The 17,388-nt window shown below is 49.4% G+C and overlaps 1 protein-coding gene across 7 annotated transcripts in view; it reads right to left on the bottom strand.

Moving 5' to 3' along the window:
* Nucleotides 1-9,123: 9,123 nt before the first annotated feature.
* The window catches only part of fhip1b (FHF complex subunit HOOK interacting protein 1B), a 276,462-nt gene continuing 268,197 nt past the window's right edge, over nt 9,124-17,388 (bottom strand). For 6 of the 7 annotated variants that reach the window (XM_072477543.1, XM_072477544.1, XM_072477541.1 and 3 more), the window contains exon 12: nt 9,124-9,926. In XM_072477543.1, the coding sequence (XP_072333644.1) occupies nt 9,634-9,926 (293 nt within the window). In that variant the 3' untranslated portion in view covers nt 9,124-9,633. The remainder of the gene's footprint in view (nt 9,927-17,388) is intronic. The other variant, XR_011935254.1, reaches the window with a different exon arrangement.

Below are 17,388 nucleotides of genomic sequence, written 5' to 3'. Positions count from 1 at the left end.
GATGAGACAAAGAGTCTGAGAAGATCTACAGGTCATGCCTGTTTCATGACATTGTTTACGTTCTACTTCCGATCGAATTCCTGACTAAGCTGTAATCACGCAATCTTGATAATGATAATGTATAAATACTGAACTGATTTTCTGTAAAAGCGCAGACTTGAGTAGGAATCAGCAGTGGTAGTAACTGCTCTCCGACCTCAACTTTCAGCCAAAACTGCATGCGGTCGTTTCGTAAATAAAGCCTTGTTATTTTACCATCACAATCTATTGTTGAGTCTTTGTTGAGTGACTGATGGAAATAAATATATGATAGGTGAGGACCTTGAGATGATTGTAATCACTAAGGGGGCAGTATTGGGCAAGCTAATGGGGCTAAAGGTAGACAAGTCTCCTGGCCCTGATGGGATGCATCCCAGAGTGTTAAAAGAGATGGCTAGGGAAATTGTAAACGCACTAGTGATAATTTACCCAAATTCACTAGACTCTGGGGTGGTCAAAGCGGATTGGAAAGTAGCAAACGTGACACCACTGTTTAAAAAAGGAGGTCGGCAGAAAGCGGGTAATTATAGGCCGGTAAGCTTAACTTCGGTTGTAGGGAAAATGCTGGAATCTATCATTAAGGAGGAAATAGCGGGGCACCTGCAGGGAAATTGTCCCATTGGGCAGACGCAGCATGGGTTCACAAAGGGTAGGTCGTGTCTGACTAATTTGGTGGAATTATTTGAGGACGTTACCGGTGCAGTAGATAATGGGGAGCCAATGGATGTGGTATATCTGGATTTCCAGAAAGCTATTGACAAGGTGCCACACAAAAGGTTGCTGCATAAACTAAAGATGCATGGCATTAAGGGTGAAGTGGTAGCATGGGTAGAGGATTGGTTAACTAACAGAAAGCAGAGAGTGGGGATAAATGGCTGTTTCTCTGGTTGGCAACCTGTAACTAGTGGGGTCCCTCAAGGATCAGTGTTGGGCCCGCAGTTGTTCACAATTTACATAGACGATTTGGAGTTGGGGACCAAGTGCAATGTGTCAAAGTTTGCAGACGACACTAAGGTGAGTGGTAAAGCAAAAAGTGCAGAGGATACCGGAAGTCTGCAGAAGGATTTGGATAGGTTAGGTGAATGGGCTAGGGTCTGGCAGATGAAATTCAATGTTGCCAAGTGTGAGGCTATCCATTTTGGGAGGAATAACAGCAGAATGGATTATTATTTAAACGGTAAGATGTTAAAACATGCTGCTGTGCAGAGGGACCTGGGTGTGCTGGTGCACGAGTCGCAAAAAGTTGGTGTGCAGGTGCAACAGGTGATTAAGAAGGCTAATCGAGATTTGTCTTTCATTGCTAGAGGGATGGAGTTCAAGACTAGGGAGGTTATGCTGCAATTGTATAGGGTGTTGGTGAGGCCGCATCTGGAGTATTGTGTTCAGTTTTGGTCTCCTTACCTGAGAAAGGACATATTGGCACTGGAGGGAGTGCAGAGGAGATTCACTAGGTTGATCCCAGAGTTGAGGGGATTAGATTATGATGAGAGGTTGAGTAGACTGTGACTGTACTCATTGGAGTTTAGAAGGATGCGGGGGGATCTTATTGAAATATATAAAGTTATGAAGGGAATAGATAGGATAGATGCGGGCAGGTTGTTTCCACTGGTCGGGGAAAGCAGAACTAGGGGGCATAGCCTCAAAATAAGGGGAAGTAGATTTAGGACGGAGTGTAGGAGGAACTTCTTCACTCTCTGGATTGTGAATCTCTGGAATTCCTTGCCCAGTGAAGCAGTTGAGGCTCCTTCTTTAAACGTTTTTAAGAAAAAGATAGATACCTTTCTAAAGAATAAAGGGATTCGGGGATATGGTGTACGGGCCAGAGAGTGGAGCTGAGTCCACAAAGATCAGCTATGATCTCATTAAATGGCGGAGCAGGCTCGAGGGGCCAGGTGGCCTACACCTGTTCCTAGTTCTTATGTTCTTATGCACCACAGTCAAAGAAGCAGGAAATTAGTGACTTCTACAGGTAGGGAATATACAGTGAATGGTAGAACCCTCAAGAGTATTAACAGTCAGAGAGATCTAAGTGTACAGGTCCAAGGTCACTAAAAATGGCCAGCACGCTAGCATAATGGTTAGCACTATGGCTTCACAGCGCCAGGGTCCCAGGTTCGATTCCTAGCTTGGGTCACTGTCTGTGGGAATCTGCATGTTCTCCCTGTGTCTGCGTGGGTTTCCTCCCACAGTCCAAAGGTGTGCAGGTTAGGTGAATTGGACATTCTGAATTCTCCCTCAGTGTACCCGAACAGGCGGCGGAATGTGGCGACTAGGGGATTTTCACAGTAACTTCATTGCAGGGTTAATGTAAGCTGACTTGTGACATTAGTAAAGATTATTATTTTTAGTGGGTGCCTGGAACTCGCTGCCGGACGAGGTGGTGGAAGCAGGGACGACAGTGATGTTTAAGGGGCGTCTTGACAAATTCATAAATAGGATGCGGACCCCGGAAGTGTAGAAGGTTTTAGGTCACACGGGCAGCATGGCCGGCACAGGTGTGGGGCCAAAGAACCAAAGAGTGTGCTCTTGTGCTGTACTTTGTACTATATTGGCATGGCATCAGTTATTTAAGATGAGGATAGCAAAGACTGTGAAGTGACACCGAGCAAACAACTGATTAGTCCGGTCCTTTTAAAGGTCCAAAGTGCCTCTTCAAGCTGAAGGAAGGAAATAGAGGAGGAGGTGAAATAATGTTATCAACTCCTTTTGGAAATGAAGAGGAAGGTGGATGCAGGAGGATGGCCATCCCCTGATTCTGAGAATAAAAAACAACAGTTGAAATCTGGAAACCACGAATTGCCTCAGTCCATATTTCTAAATCGGAGAATCACCGGGGACGGCGTGAATCCCTCCCACGCCTGCCGCCGAATTCTCCGGCACCAGAGATTCAGCGGGGGTGGGAATCGTGCCGCGCCGGTCGGCGGGCCCCTCCCCCCCGGCGATTCTCCGGCCCGCGATGGGCCGAAGTCCCGCTGCAGGAATGCCAGTCCCGCCGGCAAGAATCAAACCACCCCCCTTACCGGCGGGACAAGGCAGCGCGGGTGGGCTCCGGGGTCCTGGGGGGGGGGGGGTGCGGGGCGATCTGGCCCCGGGGGGTGCCCCCACGGTGGTCTGGCCCGCGATCGGGGCCCATCGATCCGCAGGCGGGCCTGTGCCGTGGGGGCACTCTTTTCCCTCCGCATCGGTCATCAGCCTCCACGATGGCCAACGCGGAGGTGACACCCCCCCTGCGCATGCGCGGGGATGACGCCAGCAGCCACTGACGCTACCGCGCATGCGCGGACTTCTGCCGGCCGGCGGAGTCCCTTCGGCCCAGCTGGCGTGGAGCCAAAGGCCTTCCACGCCAGCCGGCGGGACGGCAACCACTCCGGCACGGGCCTAGCCCCTCAAGGTGAGGGCTTGGCCCCTAAAGGTGCGGAGAAATCCCCACCTTTGGGGCGGCCCAACGCCGGAGTGGTTCCCGCCACTCCAGCCCGCTGGGACCCCCGCCCCGCCGGGTACGGGAGAATACCGCCCAAGATCTGTGATTATGAAGACTCTGATGAGGAAAAAGCTGTAAAACAACGAATGGGGCATAAAATTTTTGTGGAATAAATCCTCCGCTGTAATTGCCACTGAAACTAACCGTGTAGAGGAAAAGGAATGTAAAGCTGGAGGGGTTGAAGAGTGTTTATCGGTTGAAGTTTCTAAGTTTCCACCCTAGCTCCCTGAATTCCTGCCTTACATCCCTATCCCTGTTCCTATGTCGTTGGTACCTATGTGGACCGCGACTTGGGGCTCCTCCCCCTCCCCCTTAAGGATCCCGAAAACACGATCCGAGACATCACGGCCCATGGCACCTGGGAGGCAACACACCCACCGCGAGTCTCTCTCCTTCCCACAGAATCTCCTATCTATTTCCCTAACTATGGAGTCTCCAATGACTAATGCTCTGCTCCTCTCCCCCCTTCCCTTCTGAGCAACAGGGACAGACTCCTGCCAGAGACCTGTACCCCATGGCTTACCCCTGGTAAGTCCCACCCCCAACAGTATCCAAAGCGGTATACGTGTTACTAAGGGGAACGACCACAGGGGATCCCTGTACTGACTGCTTCCTCCCAGCCCCTCTCACTGTCACCCATCTATCTTTATTCTTCGGAGTAACTACATCCCTGAAGCTTCTATCTATGACCATCTCTGCCTCCCGAATGATCCGAACTTCATCCAGCTCCAGCTCCAGTTCCCTAACGCAGTTTCTGAGGAGCTGGAGATGGGTGCACTTCCCACAGATGAAATCAGCAGGGACACTGACTGCGCCCCTCACCTCAAACATTCTGCAGGAGGAACATTGCACTACCTTCCCTGCCATCCCCTCTAGATAAAAAAAAAGATAAGGAAAAAGAAAGAAAGAGCTTATTTGTTGTTCACTCTACCCCTTAGTTTCAAGGAGGTGGAAGGGTGGGGGACATTACAAGTGTAGTGTCTAGGGTTTAGAAACTGCCCAACTTAAATACAGGTAAAAATAAAACACTTAACCAGCAACCACTGCGCCCCACGCGAGAACAGCAATCAGCTGTTATGGGCCTGCGCAAACAATTTAAATCTTTACTACTTACCCAGCAGTCACTCTGTCCTCACTCCGACCGGAGTCAGCTGGAAACTCCCTCCAGTAAGTTAAAAAAAAAAATTACTCGCCTTCTCAGCAAGCACTCACTCACTTTCTACTTCTATCTGCCCTCGAGCCTTCCTCTCGGCTGGGATCCTTACAGCGGTTGTTTTTTTTTTTTTGGTTAGAGGAGGGGGTAGGGATGGAAACACTGAAGAAGTGTTTCGGGTTTAAGTGTCACTTGACAACAGCTCCTCCACAAATCACTTTCAAGTTACGGTGACCACAATGCACGGATGCAAATTTCCCCCGCAACAGCCAATCAGCAGCTCTGCTGTCCTGCCCTCTGCTGGAAGGGGAGTGCTGGGGTCAGGACAAAGGGAAATGGGGATGTTGGCAGAAAGAGGAGTGGCGGGGTTGGCAGAAAGGGGAATGTGGGGCCGTCGGCATAAAGGGAAGCTGGTGGTTTATAGAAGGCTCCTTCACCCTCCCAATGTCCGGTCCCACTTATCAGACAGTGAGTATCTTTGTAGGGGCGTAACACCCCCCCACACCATCCAGAACCCCGCAGGCAATACTATTTTTGTTTTTCAGGCTTCCCACATGCCAAGCCCCCCACCCTCTGCTGGGTTAATGCTGTTCATGGCTTTCCTGCCCCAGACCTCACTGGTGTTGGAAGTGAGAAGACCCCCTGAATAAGTGCACCAGCACCATCAGCCTCACTATGGGGGGGGCATTAAATTGCAGCCTGCACCTAAAACATGGGGAGAAATTTAATAGAAATTAAACAGAGTCCCTTTTTGGGTGCGTTAAGCCGGGTGGTTCCTGTCGCTTGCAGCCCTGAGGAAGACCCTACCATTAATGGGATACTGCTTCATTTTTGGGTCATGGAACGCCCCACAGAGGCCGTGCTTAAGCTCATTTCCTGCACTAACGAGCTCAGCTATCCAATGCAGGAAGAGATTGGGATGTCATTTCTGACTGCTGGGCTCGCTAACGGGGCCTCCAGACACCCCAACTCCACACTTACCAATGAGAGTGTCCTTGAGCTCCCCACACCCTCACCTCATAAGGGCAGGGCAACCCCGGCCCAATCACCAGCACGTAAAGTTGCAACCTGGGCACCTTGGCACGATCGGCCTGACACCCTGGCAGTGCCCCATCTGAGTTTGAACTCAGTCCCTCATTCCCAAAATCGTTCTGGTAAATCCTCTCCGCACCACCTCAAGGACCCTCACAGGATGGGACACGATGCTCTAAGTGTGACTTACCAGAGCTTCATAAAGGTTCAGCATCATATACTCTATGATTTATATGTGACTCTATCAGGGGAGCTAATGGTCCAGTGATATTGTCACTGGACGAATAATCCAGAGACCCAGGGGAGATGGTGAAATTTGAATTAAATAAAAATCAGGAATTAAAAGTCTAATGTTGTCAGTGTTGATGATTGCCATAAAAAAAAACTCCATCTGATTCACTAATGCCCAAAATAATAATAAATGCCAGTGATATCCACATCCTGTGGATAAAAAACCGTCACAGGCCGAATGCAGCCAGAGAGATGAACAGAGATAATGGGCAGTATTCTCTGTTCCCTGAGGCAGATTCCGCGATCGGGCGGAGAAACCTTTTTTACGATGGAATTGGGGGGGGGGGGGGGGGGGGGGAGTTCATGTTTTAATAATAATAATAATTGCTTGTTGCCTCAAGTCGGCTTCAATGAAGTTACTGTGGAAAGCCCCTAGTCGCCACATTCCGGCGCCTGTTCGGGGAGGCTGGTACGGGAATTGAACCCGCGCTGCTGGCATTGTTCTGCATTACAAGCCAGCTATTTAGCGCAGTGTGCTAAACCAGCCCCTGTTTTCGGATGCTCCGCCCCCTCCAAGATGGCGTCATTGCTGCGCGTGCCGCACACCATTGGGGCGGCCTCAGGACGTTACCTGAAGGCCCTCCCCCGATGCTCCGCCCCCGATGGGCTGAGTCCCCGACAGTGTGGGGGACATGTGGTCTCATTGGTCAGTAACCCGGCGTGGCGGGCAGGGGCCGTGCTGCTGGTCGACGGGGGGGGGCTTCACTGAAGGCTGGGGGGACTGGTGGGGGGTGATCCGGGGGTGATGAGGGAGTGTCCAGGGTGGCACTATCTGGCAGGTCGGGTCCACGCACGGCCGGCGCCATGTTTTACAGCGCGACCGCTATAGGTCGTTGCCGTGCATATACGCTGCCACGGGTCCAGCAATTCTCCAGCCATTTATATTGGGAAGGTTGTGCATTTCCAGTCGGAGGATCGGTGCTGGGGCCGTGCCAATTCTTCCCACGTAAAACAACACGGATCCTCCGGACATAGCCTGGAAATCGAATTTTCCATTCTGGAGGTTAAGTGCTCCCGCTAGCGGAGAATTGGAACAATGCTAAATGGTTTCTGGGGGAGGAAAAGAGGAAGTGAAACCACTTAGCTGCTTTGAAGTTGTCAGCAGCTGTCAATCATGACAAGAATGTTTATAATCATTCAATGGAGGGTACATCAGAGGGTACATCCTGGCAGTTGTGTTTAAACCATCAAGCTGTCAATCAAAGGCAAATTAAAGGTACTGCACTGTGAGATTGAATGAATGCTCAGCATTTCAAAGGATTTCAAACCTTTTCAAGCATTGTGGGCTTTCCAGGAAGGTTTTAAAAGCATCGGCTCCGGGAGCAAGTATTCCTGGCTTGATTCTTCAATGAATTGTCTGGTCAATTGTGCAGTTCAGAGTGATACGGTCACCTCAATGTTCAAACAGGTCAGACCAGGATATTGATTGTGAACAGAGGGCTGCCTGAGATCAACATGCCAAGAGTCACCTTCATGTTGCTCAGGGCTGGAAAGGGCAGTCCAGAGACAGGACCCCCATCCAGGGGGAGGGTCCCGGGGTCAACCCCTTACCCACAACCCTTACCCACACAATCCCCAGGAACCTCGGGTGACCCGCACTCTGTTGCCTGGCAGCGGCAAAGGGGCAATGAGCAATGGGTTGATCCTCTTGACCCCCATTGTATGGGTCAGAGCATAATGGGGTTGGGGGGTCGGGGGGGGGTTGGGGGTCAGGGGGGTAGGTAGAGATTTGCGTTTCCAGACCATTAATTGCATTCAAATCTATGCAAAGCTGTTTTCATGTTCCCGCCTGTGTGGGCAGCAAGCCAATACAGTCTGCGGGGCAGGAGCGGAGACTGGGATGGGTCTACTGCCAATCCCATTTTTGGCCCAATGTGGGATTCTCTGTCCGGTTGGGATCCCTGGGGTGAGATTCTCCGACCACCCGCCGGGTCGGAGAATCGCTGGGGGCTGGCGTGAATCCCGCCCCTGCCGGTTGCTGAATTCTCCGGCACCGGATATTCGGCGGGGGGCGAGAATCGCGCCGCGCCGATTGGCGCCCCCCCCCCCCCCACTCTCCGGCCCGGATGGGCCGAAGTCCCCCTGCTAAAATGCCTGTCCAACCGGGGTAGATTAAACCACCTACCTTACCGGCGGGACAAGGTGGCGAGGGCGGGCTCCGGGGTCCTGGGGGGGGCGCGGGGCGATCTGGCCCCGGGGGGTGCCCCCACGGTGGCCTGGCCCACGATCGGGGCCCACCGATCCGCGGGCGGGCCTGTGCCGTGGGGGCACTCTTTTCCTTCCGCCTTCGCCACGGTCTCCACCATGGCGGAGGCGGAAGAGACTCCCTCCATTGCACATGCGCGGGAATGCCGTCAGCGGCCGCTAACGCTCCCGCGCATGCGCCGCCCGGAGATGTCATTTCCGCGCCAGCTGGCGGGGCACAAATGGCCTTTTCCGCCAGCTGGCGGGGCGGAAATTAGTCCGGCGCAGGCCTAGCCCCTTAAGGTTGGGGCTCGGCCCCTCAAGATGCGGAGCATTCTGCACCTTTGGGGCGGCGCGATGCCCGATTGATTTGCGCCGTTTTGGGCGCCTGTCGGCGGACATCGCGCCGATACCGGAGAATTTCGCCCCATGTCCTCCTTACAGCTTAATTTCCCTTTGCAACATCAGCAGACTTAGATATATTAACTCGAAGTCACCTTATCCAAGTCATTTGTATAAATTGTAAATAACTGTGGCCCAGGTACTGATCTTTGCAGTACCTGTATGGTTAGAACTTGCCAACACAGAAATGTCCCATTTATTCCTGCTCTCTGTTTTCTGTCAATGAACCAATCCTCAATCCACACTAATATACTTTCACAATCTCATGAGTCTTAATTTTGTGCAATAACCTCTTGTGAGGCACATTTCTGGATGCTTTTTGACAATCCAAATATGGTGGTTGGGATTTTCGGCTTGCCGAAGCCGGAATTTGTAGTGGGAGGCGAGCTCCACTGTCCGGCTGCAGAATCTGTTGGTGCCATCACTGTCAATGGCTTTCCCATTGAATCCAACATCCCCCCACCCCCCCCCACCCCCACCTCCACACCGCTGGGAACCATTATACTCCCATAAAATTCACATATTAAAAAGAGAAACCAAATGAACTTTGAGAAACTGTTTTTTAAAAAAATATTGCAACATTTACACAGCAGAAATCTCTGCACTACTTCTTTCAGAAAATGAGTGTGTGAACTTGTGTCTGTCTCTAGGGATCGACAGCCTGATCCAATATTTCCGAGGATTGATCTCTCTCTCATTCCGACAGACATGCAGCTCAGTTGGGAGAGGAAGTGTTTCTAGGTTTTTTGCACAATGCCCAGTGTGAGACACATCTCAAAAGTCGGTCAGAAAGCAGGGCAGTGATCCACAATCAGCTGCACACTTTGGCGACCTGATGATAATGTCAGTACATTCTGCTTCCAACTAGCAACAAAGAACTCTTTGGAATGAAGTTCGGAACTTCTGTAACACTTATGTGTCGGAGTGTTGGATAAGTTATTTACAGATTGCGGGACGTGTGGTGACCATTAAAGGAAGCCCGTGCCACACTGCCGGCTCAGTGAGACTGCTGTGTGCTCATTCACCTCCTGCTTTCCTCATTGTTCAGCTCTCACTCCTTCTCATCAACTAAGAAGGGAGACGTGACAGTGTGCTCCTGAGAAATAGCAGCCAGCTCTTTCAGGAACTCCGAGAAGATAAGTGAGCAGTAAACAGCGTTCTTCACCCGCAGTGCCTCATTCTGCTTCTCTGCTGAACTCTTGAAGATGGAGCTGCCAGTAAGCGCGTGCAGGACCTGACCCTCACGGACATGCTGCAGTGCTAACTGTGCAGCCTGGCGGGCCCGAGTGGGACTGTTGGTGTGTCGCAAGATCAGCTCTCCCAGGGAAGGTTTACGACTCTTCACTGCAAAATTCAAAAAGAGGTTCAATCAAATGCCCATTCTTAATAACAGACTTCTCAAACACAATAGCATTCCGCTGTCGACCTGCACACTTACCGATTAAACACATCCCACACTCTCTCTGATTAAACACCCCCCACTCTCTCTCTGATTAAACACACCCCACACTTTCTCTCTCATTAAACACACCCCACACTCTCTCTGATTAAACACACCCCATACTCTCGCCGATTAAACACACCCCACACTCTCTCTGATTAAACACCCCCCACTCTCTCTCTGATTAAACACACCCCACACTTTCTCTCTCATTAAACACACCCCACACTCTCCCTGATTAACCACACCCCACACTCTCTCTGATTCAACACACCCCACACTCTCTCTCATTAAACGCACCCCACACGCTCTCTCATTAAACACACCCCACACTCTCTGCTTAAACACACCCCGCACTCTCTCTCTCTCTCATTAAACACACCCCACACTCTCTCTGATTAAACACACCACACACTCTCATTAAACACACCACACACTCGCTCTGATTAAATACCCCCCACACTCTCTCTGATTAAACACACCCCACTCTCTCTCTGATTAAACACACCCCACTCTCTCTCTCATTAAACACACCCCACACTCTCTCTGATTAAACACCCCCCACACTCTCTCTGATTAAACACTCTCTCTCTGATTAAACACACCCCACTCTCTCTCTCATTAAACACACCCCACATTGTCTCTGATTAAACACCCCCCCACACTCTCTCTGATTAAACACACCGCACACTCTCTCTCTGATTAAACACACCCCACACTCTCCCTGATTAAACACACCCCACACTCTCTCTGATTAAACACCCCCCACTCTCTCTCTGATTAAACACACCCCACACTTTCTCTCTCATTAAACACACCCCACACTTTCCCTGATTAACCACACCCCACACTCTCTCTGATTCAACACACCCCACACTCTCTCTCATTAAACGCACCCCACACTCTCTCTCATTAAACACACCCCACACTCTCTGCTTAAACACACCCCGCACTCTCTCTCTCTCTCATTAAACACACCCCACACTCTCTCTGATTAAACACACCACACACTCTCATTAAACACACCACACACTCGCTCTGATTAAACACACCCCACTCTCTGATTAAACACACCCCACTCTCTCTCTCATTAAACACACCCCACACTCTCTCTGATTAAACACCCCCCACACTCTGATTAAACACACCCCACTCTCTCTCTCATTAAACACACCCCACACTCTCTCTGATTAAACACCCCCCACACTCTCTCTGATTAAACACTCTCTCTCTGATTAAACACACCCCACTCTCTCTCTCATTAAACACACCCCACACTGTCTCTGATTAAACACCCCCCCACACTCTCTCTGATTAAACACTCTCTCTCTGATTAAACACACCCCACTCTCTCTCTGATTAAACACATCCCACACTCTCTCTGATTAAACACACCGCACACTCTCTCTCTGATTAAACACACCCCACTCTCTCTCTGATTAAACACACCCCACACTCTCTCTCTGATTAAACACACCCCACACTCTCTCTGATTAAACACACCCCACACTCTCTCTCTGATTAAACACACCCCACACTCTCTCTCATTAAACACATCCCACACTCTCTCTGATTAAACACACCGCACACTCTCTCTCATTAAACACACCCCACTCTCTCTCTGATTAAACACACCCCACTCTCTCTCTCATTAAACACACCCCACATTGTCTCTGATTAAACACCCCCCCACACTCTCTCTGATTAAACACACCGCACACTCTCTCTCTGATTAAACACACCCCACACTCTCCCTGATTGAACACACCCCACACTCTCTCTCATTAAACATACCCCACACTCTCTCTGATTAGACACACCCCCCACACTCTCTCTGATTAAACACACCCCACTCTCTCTCTGATTAAACACCCCCCACTCTCTCTCTCATTAAACACACCCCACACTCTCTCTCTGATTAAACACACCCCACACTCTCTCTCTGATTAAACACACCCCACACTCTCTCTCTGATTAAACACACCCCACACTCTCTCTCTGATTAAACACACCCCACACTCTCTCTCATTAAACACACCCCATACTCTCTCTCTGATTAAACTCACCCCACACTCTCTCTCATTAAACACACCCCATACTCTCTCTCTGATTAAACTCACCCCACACTCTCTCTCATTAAACACACCCCACACTCTCTCTGATTAGACACACCCCCCACACTCTCTCTCATTAAACACACCCCACTCTCTCTCTGATTAAACACCCCCCACTCTCTCTCTCATTAAACACACCCCATACTCTCTCTCTGATTAAACTCACCCCACACTCTCTCTCATTAAACACACCCCATACTCTCTCTCTGATTAAACACACCCCACACTCTCTCTCTGATTAAACACCCCCCACTCTCCCTGATTAAACACACCCCACACTCTCTATAATTAAACACACCCCACACTCTCTCTCTGATAAAACCCCCCCCCCACTCTCTCTCTGATTAAACACCCCCCACACTCTCTCTCTCATTAAACACACCCCACACTCTCTCTGATTAAACACACCCCACACTCTCTCTGATAAAACACATCCCACACTCTCTCTCTCATTAAACACACCCCACACTCTCTCTGCTTAAACACACCCCACACTCTCTATCTCTCATTAAACACACCCCACACTCTCTCTGATTAAACACACCCACACTCTCATTAAACACACTCCACACTCTCTCATTAAACAAACCACACACTCTCTCTGATTCAACACACCCCACACTCTCCCTGATTAAACACACCCCACACCCTCTCTGATTAAACACACCAACACTCTCTCCGATGAAACACACCCACTCTCTGTGATTAAACACAGCCCACAGTCTCTCGCATTAAACACACCCCACACCCTCTCTAATTAAACACACCACACAGTCTCTGATTAAACACAACCCACACTCTCTCTGATTAAACACACCCCACACTCTCTCTGATTAAACACAACCCACACTCTCTCTGATTAAACACACCCCACACTCTCTCTGATTAAACACACCCCACAATCTCTCTGATTCAACACACCCCACACTCGCTCTCATTAAACGCACCCCACACTCTCTCTAATTAAACACACCCCGCACTCTCTCTCTCATTAAACACACCCCACACTCTCTCTGATTAAACACACCCACACTCTCATTAAACACACCCCACACTCTCTCTGATTAAACACACCCCACACTCTCTCTCATTAAACACACTCCACACTCTCTCTGATTAAACAGATCCCACATGCTCTCTGATTAAACACACCCCACACTCTCTCTGATTAAACACACCCCACACTCTCTCTCATTAAACACACCCCACACTCTCTCTGATTAAACACACCCCGCACTCTCTCTCTCATTAAACACACCCCACACTCTCTCTGATTAAACACACCCACACTCTCATTAAACACACCCCACACTCTCTCTGATTAAACACACCCCACACTCTCTCTGATTAAACACCCCCCACTCTCTCTCTGATTAAACACACCCCACACTTTCTCTCTCATTAAACACACACCACACTCTCTCTGATTAAACACACCTCAAACTCTCGCTGATTAAACACACCCCACACTCTCCCTGATTAACCACACCCCACACTCTCTCTGATTCAACACACCCCACACTCTCTCTCATTAAACGCACCCCACACTCTCTCTAATTAAACACACCCCACACTCTCTCTGATTAAACACCCCCCACACTCTCTCTGATTAAACACTCTCTCTCTGATTAAACACACCCCACTCTCTCTCTCATTAAACACACCCCACACTGTCTCTGATTAAACACCCCCCCACACTCTCTCTGATTAAACACTCTCTCTCTGATTAAACACACCCCACTCTCTCTCTGATTAAACACATCCCACACTCTCTCTGATTAAACACACCGCACACTCTCTCTCTGATTAAACACACCCCACTCTCTCTCTGATTAAACACACCCCACACTCTCTCTCTGATTAAACACACCCCACACTCTCTCTGATTAAACACACCCCACACTCTCTCTCTGATTAAACACACCCCACACTCTCTCTCATTAAACACATCCCACACTCTCTCTGATTAAACACACCGCACACTCTCTCTCATTAAACACACCCCACTCTCTCTCTGATTAAACACACCCCACTCTCTCTCTCATTAAACACACCCCACATTGTCTCTGATTAAACACCCCCCCACACTCTCTCTGATTAAACACACCGCACACTCTCTCTCTGATTAAACACACCCCACACTCTCCCTGATTGAACACACCCCACACTCTCTCTCATTAAACATACCCCACACTCTCTCTGATTAGACACACCCCCCACACTCTCTCTGATTAAACACACCCCACTCTCTCTCTGATTAAACACCCCCCACTCTCTCTCTCATTAAACACACCCCACACTCTCTCTCTGATTAAACACACCCCACACTCTCTCTCTGATTAAACACACCCCACACTCTCTCTCTGATTAAACACACCCCACACTCTCTCTCTGATTAAACACACCCCACACTCTCTCTCATTAAACACACCCCATACTCTCTCTCTGATTAAACTCACCCCACACTCTCTCTCATTAAACACACCCCATACTCTCTCTCTGATTAAACTCACCCCACACTCTCTCTCATTAAACACACCCCACACTCTCTCTGATTAGACACACCCCCCACACTCTCTCTCATTAAACACACCCCACTCTCTCTCTGATTAAACACCCCCCACTCTCTCTCTCATTAAACACACCCCATACTCTCTCTCTGATTAAACTCACCCCACACTCTCTCTCATTAAACACACCCCATACTCTCTCTCTGATTAAACACACCCCACACTCTCTCTCTGATTAAACACCCCCCACTCTCCCTGATTAAACACACCCCACACTCTCTCTAATTAAACACACCCCACACTCTCTCTCTGATTAAACCCCCCCCCCACTCTCTCTCTGATTAAACACCCCCCACACTCTCTCTCTCATTAAACACACCCCACACTCTCTCTGATTAAACACACCCCACACTCTCTCTGATAAAACACATCCCACACTCTCTCTCTCATTAAACACACCCCACACTCTCTCTGCTTAAACACACCCCACACTCTCTATCTCTCATTAAACACACCCCACACTCTCTCTGATTAAACACACCCACACTCTCATTAAACACACTCCACACTCTCTCATTAAACAAACCACACACTCTCTCTGATTCAACACACCCCACACTCTCCCTGATTAAACACACCCCACACCCTCTCTGATTAAACACACCAACACTCTCTCCGATGAAACACACCCACTCTCTGTGATTAAACACAGCCCACAGTCTCTCGCATTAAACACACCCCACACCCTCTCTAATTAAACACACCACACAGTCTCTGATTAAACACAACCCACACTCTCTCTGATTAAACACACCCCACACTCTCTCTGATTAAACACAACCCACACTCTCTCTGATTAAACACACCCCACACTCTCTCTGATTAAACACACCCCACAATCTCTCTGATTCAACACACCCCACACTCGCTCTCATTAAACGCACCCCACACTCTCTCTAATTAAACACACCCCGCACTCTCTCTCTCATTAAACACACCCCACACTCTCTCTGATTAAACACACCCACACTCTCATTAAACACACCCCACACTCTCTCTGATTAAACACACCCCACACTCTCTCTCATTAAACACACTCCACACTCTCTCTGATTAAACAGATCCCACATGCTCTCTGATTAAACACACCCCACACTCTCTCTGATTAAACACACCCCACACTCTCTCTCATTAAACACACCCCACACTCTCTCTGATTAAACACACCCCGCACTCTCTCTCTCATTAAACACACCCCACACTCTCTCTGATTAAACACACCCACACTCTCATTAAACACACCCCACACTCTCTCTGATTAAACACACCCCACACTCTCTCTGATTAAACACCCCCCACTCTCTCTCTGATTAAACACACCCCACACTTTCTCTCTCATTAAACACACACCACACTCTCTCTGATTAAACACACCTCAAACTCTCGCTGATTAAACACACCCCACACTCTCCCTGATTAACCACACCCCACACTCTCTCTGATTCAACACACCCCACACTCTCTCTCATTAAACGCACCCCACACTCTCTCTAATTAAACACACCCCACACTCTCTCTGCTTAAACACACCCCGCACTCTCTCTCTCTCATTAAACACACCCCACACTCTCTCTGATTAAACACACCCACACTCTCATTAAACACACTCCACACTCTCTCTCATTAAACAAACCACACACTCTCTCTGATTAAACACACCCCACACTCTCCCTGATTAAACACACCCTCTCTGATTAAACACACCCACACTCTCTCCGATGAAACACACCCACACTCTCTGTGATTAAACACAGCCCACAGTCTCTCTCATTAAACACACCCCACACCCTCTCTAATTAAACACACCACACACTCTCTGATTAAACACAACCCACACTCTCTCTGATTAAACACACCCCACACTCTCTCTGATTAAACACACCCCACACTCTCTCTGATTAGACACACCCCACACTCTCTCTCTGATTAAACACACCGCACACTCTCTCTCTGATTAAACACACCCCACTCTCTCTCTGATTAAACACACCCCACACTCTCTCTCTGATTAAACACACCCCACACTCTCTCTCTGGTTAAACACACCCCACACTCTCTCTCATTAAACACACCCCATACTCTCTCTCTGATTAAACTCACCCCACACTCTCTCTCATTAAACACACCCCACACTCTCTCTCTGATTAAACACACCCCACACTCTCTCTCTGATTAAACACACCCCACACTCTCTCTCTGATTAAACACCCCCCACTCTCCCTGATTAAACACACCCCACACTCTCTCTAATTAAACACACCCCACACTCTCTCTCTGATTAAACACCCCCCCACTCTCTCTCTGATTAAACCCCCCCCCCCACTCTCTCTCTCATTAAACACACCTCATACTCTCGCTGATTAAACACACCCCACACTCTCCCTGATTAACCACACCCCACACTCTCTCTGATTCAACACACCCCACACTCTCTCTCATTAAACGCACCCCACACTCTCTCTAATTAAACACACCCCACACTCTCTCTGCTTAAACACACCCCGCACTCTCTCTCTCTCATTAAACACACGCCACACTCTCTCTGATTAAACACACCCACACTCTCATTAAACACACTCCACACTCTCTCTCATTAAACAAACCACACACTCTCTCTGATTAAACACACCCCACACTCTCCCTGATTAAACACACCCCACACCCTCTCTGATTAAACACAC

This window comes from Scyliorhinus torazame, chromosome 15 (assembly GCF_047496885.1).
Source record: "Scyliorhinus torazame isolate Kashiwa2021f chromosome 15, sScyTor2.1, whole genome shotgun sequence".
NCBI classification, from domain to species: Eukaryota; Metazoa; Chordata; class Chondrichthyes; order Carcharhiniformes; family Scyliorhinidae; genus Scyliorhinus; species Scyliorhinus torazame.
The sequence above is the reverse complement of the archived record's forward strand: the minus strand, read 5'-3'. Positions and strand labels throughout refer to the sequence as shown.